The 5,445-nt window shown below is 33.6% G+C and overlaps 1 protein-coding gene across 1 annotated transcript in view; it reads left to right on the top strand.

Annotated features, from left to right (window-relative positions):
- Positions 1-546: 546 nt before the first annotated feature.
- LOC117112618 (intersectin-1-like) overlaps positions 547-5,445 on the top strand; it is a 15,752-nt gene continuing 10,853 nt past the window's right edge. The window contains exons 1-2 of the mRNA XM_033255726.1: positions 547-783; positions 1,669-1,740. Coding sequence (XP_033111617.1) covers positions 547-783; positions 1,669-1,740 — 309 coding nt within the window. The remainder of the gene's footprint in view (positions 784-1,668; positions 1,741-5,445) is intronic.

Here is a 5,445-nt window from a genome sequence, read left to right as displayed (position 1 = left end):
TATTGTATAACTCTTAATATCTATTTGACTACAATTTGAGTAAAACCCACAATGCTAGGCAGGGTTTAAACTGGAGTGCAAAAAAAAGCAACAGATGCTCAACTTATTTATTAAAGCTCCAGAAAAATGTATTGGAAAAGAATAACGGAGTGTACTGGATCAAAGCTCACACTAAAATAATGAATAAAGTTAGGAGATGGCGGGTGGATTAGAAGAATAGAGACCACGGTTCCTATTAACATTATCTTTAATATTTGGAAAATTACAAGTGTTTTCACAAACCACCTGAAATGCTTTAGCATTGGCCTTCCTATTATTAGTAGAATTCTGAGTCTTGGATGGAAGGGTGGGGGTGTATAATGTCACGATATACTGATTTAATGTTTCTGAAAAAATGTTTTCAAGCAGTAGGACTGGTGCTGCATTTATACAAAAAAAAATCATAACAAACAATTATTTGGAAATGTATGTTTTCCTGTTTACAAACTATGATGACATCGCATACATACAGACACACGCACACATACATACACCAAGACAATTGCAATGGTTCCTGTTAAACTTAATAGGAACCAAAAAGACAAATTTCAGAGCAGTGAGTTATCATTTTTCCAGATTTTGAAATACACCAATGAGGACCATATAGATCATGAGAACATCAAATTAGCTCTAGAAAAAGCAGAAGAACTTTGCCAACAAGTGAATGAAGGAGTGAGGGAACGCGAGAACTCAGACAAGTTAGAATGGCTACAATCACATGTTGATTGTACTGGACTACCAGAGGTAAAATTTTGTTTATTTTGTTTCAAACTCGAAAGAGGGTTGCATTGGATTTCTTAGGTTATTTATAAAAGTAGAAAGCTTTTATTTCCAGTGGAGTCTATTTGAGAATTTGGCAGTATGCTTGGAGACAATCCTCAGCATTTCTTCCGAAGAGTGTACTGCGTTTTTCAACATGCACGTGAGACCAACGGCTTAACACCTTTGCCAGATTTTTTTAAAGATCTTTTTTAGGTTCTTTCCCGTGTGCCAAAACAAGTCACGTGTACATGTACAAACATACTTTTTTGGAATTTTATCTAGTCATATATCATCAAAATGGTGTGTCTAATAAATTGGCGAGAAAATATTAAGGGGACGAGTAAACTCGTCGCCAGCGTAGGGGCAGTACTTTTTATTGCCTCTGCCAAGTGCGAGTTTTCTTGTCCGTTTTTTGCGTGGGTTGGTATATGTTCAGAGGGCAACCCCACTCATGCAATCGAGTGTACTGCCGGCAACATAACACAACAAGCATGCATATGTTATTTGTACGTTATCGTCTAGGTGTATCTTCCCCGAACTATCAGCCATTAAATGTTACCCCAATTTTGATGAGTGTAGTTGTCACTAGCGCCTTCAGCAACACCTGTGGGACGAGTATACTCGTCGCTGGCAGCGAACGTGTTTAACATCTTCCAAAAGATTGTGCAAACACAATGGATGATAGCAGCAATGAAATTGTTGACCAAATTTACAGTTTGTAAAAAATCTGCAAATTTCAGCTCGCAAGTTAAACCTGCATAATTGATCAATCAAATTAGTATATGATTGTTCTAAAACATAATATATTCATCATAATGAGATTAAATCCTAGTAAATATTCTTGTTTTTTTTTTGTTTTTTTTCTAGGAACTTGTCTTCAATTCACTAACCAACTGCTTGGGTCCTAGGAAATTCCTTCATTCCAGTATGTTACACAAGGTAATCATATTAACATGTTTATCACAAAACAGCATTCATTCGATTACAAGAAAGATCAGGTGGTGAAGCCAGATAGTAGATAAGCTGTAAAATATATTCCTTCCCGTACATAGCATAAATATTAATAGACTGGGTGCAGTAGGAAATTAGCGGGAAAAAAGTAAAGGAAAATTTATTTTTGGTTTTTCTGAATCAGTATATCATATAGTGTCTCAGAAAAAAAATCCCCATTCTTAGAGCTTGGGCAATTTTTTCTTGGGCAACTTTTTTTATAGCACTTTGAAATTTTGACATAAAATATCCTATTTTGGACTAATTAAGATGGGGGTAGGGGAAATAAATGTATGTTTTTAGTCACTTATACATATGCTATGTATACCAAATGTAACTTGAACTTGGCTAAATAATTACTCTTCACTCTCGTAAAAAAAATTAATCGGAATGATGACGTCATCACAAAAAATTCCAAGATGGCTGTCATTTTGGAGGTAAAACATTTTTATAATGTAAAATCACCTTTATTGTTATCAGAGCAACTTCAAAACAATGTTATACATACAATAATAAAATAAAACATATGCACACACACTCCCACCCCCCAGCCTCCCCCCCCCCAAAAATTGAAAAATGACTTTTTGTTCCTGATCTATGATATATTAAAATAGAATACAGATTTTATATCAACGTTGAGAAAGTCCTGGGGACAGGACGAGATATTCGTGCCTAATAAAATTATGTTTCTATAATACGTCAACTGTGTATGATAATTATCGTATCAATGTCTTTTTTTACATATATATACATATATATACATACATATATATATTATAATAATAATAATAATAATAATAATAATAATAATAATAATAATAACCATAATAATAATAATAACCATAATAATAGTGTCATATCCAATAATGAATGTATGTTAATAAAATATTCATGTTAATAAGTTTTTCACTGGAAAAAGAAATAGCGAAATTTTGCTCTGAAAGACCCAACAATTCAATTTCTGGACTCGGATCGGGGTAAATTCAAAAAAAAAAAAACTATGGTATTATTTTAGATACTTCTAGTTTTGCTGTAAATGTGAAAATTGACAATAAACTTAGTTAACTCTTTACTGTCTTTATCAAATTTTAATAAAATGATCATAATGCCAATTTCCAAGATGGCGTTCATCTTGGCGGGGAAAAGATTATTATTATTATTATTATTATTATTATTATTATTATTATTATTATTATTATTATTATTGTTCTCAAAGTATTATTAAGAAGACACAACAATAATTGTTACTTAACCAATATCCTGAGGCGCGTGGAACGGAGAGAGTAGAGAAAACAGTAGAACTTATACATACTGTTTGTGGTGCTGAACTAATAATAATAATTCAAATAATAAAACATTAAATAGTTAAACCGTTATTAAATTTTTAATTATTGGTCATGTTGTAACTTCAGCCGTTGTCTTTCAAACCATTTAAATTATCGTAGCAAAAAGTATAAAAACTAACTTGTGTTTTTAATGAAAGTTAATCACTTGTAAATTATAAATGCTTGAAAATGTGTAGTTCAATGGTTTGATTGAATGTGTGTGGAATGGGAATTGAATATATGGCGTAGACCTATGTTTAAGAAAAAAATACAAAGTATAGGCCTATGTAGGCCTAAAAAAAAACAAAGGTTACTTTGTATTTGGTCACGGAGGGCTATATCTGAGGATTTTTCAAATGAAAGATAGGGGGTAGCTAGCTACCCTACCACTATTGATATCATTACAGTATTATCATCATCCGTCATCATCATCCTCATCCTATTCGTCATCGTCATCATCATTCTCATTGTTGTCTAATCATCATAATCATCCTTACTGTCATCGATCGTTGTAATCATCACCATCATCAACACTTCATACTCATCCATCGTCATCGTCCTCATCTTCATCACGTCCTCATCGATCATCTATCATCGTTATCATCATCCTCATAATCTTCATCCTCCCCCTCATCCTTCATCATTTTCTTCATCATCATACTCATCATCATATTCATCCTCATCCATCATCATCCTCGTCGTCGTCAATGGTGTAGCCAGCTATTGGCACAGTTTTGAAAGTCCCACACCATTTTTCTAATGGGTCCACATTTTAAAAATTGGTCCAATTTATGTAATTTTATGCATAAAATGGATCCAGATTTCTCATATTTAGCTAAAAATGGGTAAAATTTAAGAATATGGGTCCAGATATTTCATATTTTTGCGTAAAATGGGTCCAGTCCACATTGTTTAAATTTGCACGTAAAGTGGGTCCACCCTGATATTGTCCCACACCGTTTGAAAATCCTGGCTATGGCATTGATCCTCATCCATCATTGTAACCCTCATCACCATTCTCAACAATCATCGTTATCACCATCACCACAACCTACTAATCATCCTCATCCATCATCATCCTTATCCTCATCATCATCAACCTCATCCTTATCCTCCTTATCATCACTCATTCATCATTCATCATCATAGTCCTCATTATCATCATCATCCATCATCATCTTTGTCCTCATCATCATCAACCACAACATCATCATCCTTATTAATCATCATTATCAATTATCATCCTCATCATGAGAATGATGATGAAGAGGAGAACGACAAGAATGAAAATGAGAATGAGGGGCAGAGGAGATGTTTCTCATTCTTCATCATTAACCTCATCAACATCATTCTTATCAATTATCCTCCTCATTATCACGATCATCCTAATCATCATCATCCTTATCTTCATTATCATCAAACTCATCATCCTAATTCTCCTTATTATCATCATCATTATCCTCACCATCCTTATCAGCATCATTTTCTTCCTCATCATCATCCATCATCAATCACCTACCTCATCATCTTCCTTCTCATCATCAACTGCATCATCCTCATCATCATTCTTATCTTCATCACCATAATCATAATCATCCTTACCCTCATTATTATCGTCATCCTCATCATCTTCCTGATTACTGTCATCATCATCAACATTACCATCATAATTTTCATCATTATCCTCTTCATCATCAGTAACCATCATCATCACGAGAATGATGATGAGGAGGAGGATGACGAGAATGAAGATGAGGATGAGAGGGATGATTCTCATCATTTATCATCATCATCATCATCATTCTCATCAATCATTTTCTATCATTCTCATCACCATCATCACAATCATTATCATCAATCATAATCACCATCATCTTCTTCCTCACCATCATCCTAATCATCTTTCTTCTCCTCATGATCAACATATTCCTTATAATGGGGATTATAATGAGGATGGGGATGACAATGAGGAAAATGATGATGATGATAATAATAATGACATCAGTATAGTAAGAATACCAGTACTAACGCTAATATTAATGTGAATTATAAACTATAATTTTTTTGAAACGCATAAGAATAATTATATAGAGTACTATATTAATAATATTATAAAGTAACAACATAATAGTATAATAATGATGATGAAGAAAAATGTAGTGTAGAAAGATTAAATTTAAATAGGTAAACATTTCCCTTAATTTGGATTGTCGTAGTCTTGGAATTCGGTGTGTTGACGTCATCATTCCAAATTTGCTTGGGAGGTGGGGAATTCCCGTCTGACAGGCCTAGACTCCCATCGTCCGATGCCACGACAAGGTTGCCACAC

Source organism: Anneissia japonica, unplaced genomic scaffold (assembly GCF_011630105.1).
Source record: "Anneissia japonica isolate Jap-2015-1 unplaced genomic scaffold, ASM1163010v1 scaffold288116_len470923_cov172, whole genome shotgun sequence".
Taxonomy (NCBI): domain Eukaryota; kingdom Metazoa; phylum Echinodermata; class Crinoidea; order Comatulida; family Comatulidae; genus Anneissia; species Anneissia japonica.
Note: the sequence above shows the minus strand (reverse complement) of the source record. Positions and strands in the feature narration are given on the sequence as shown.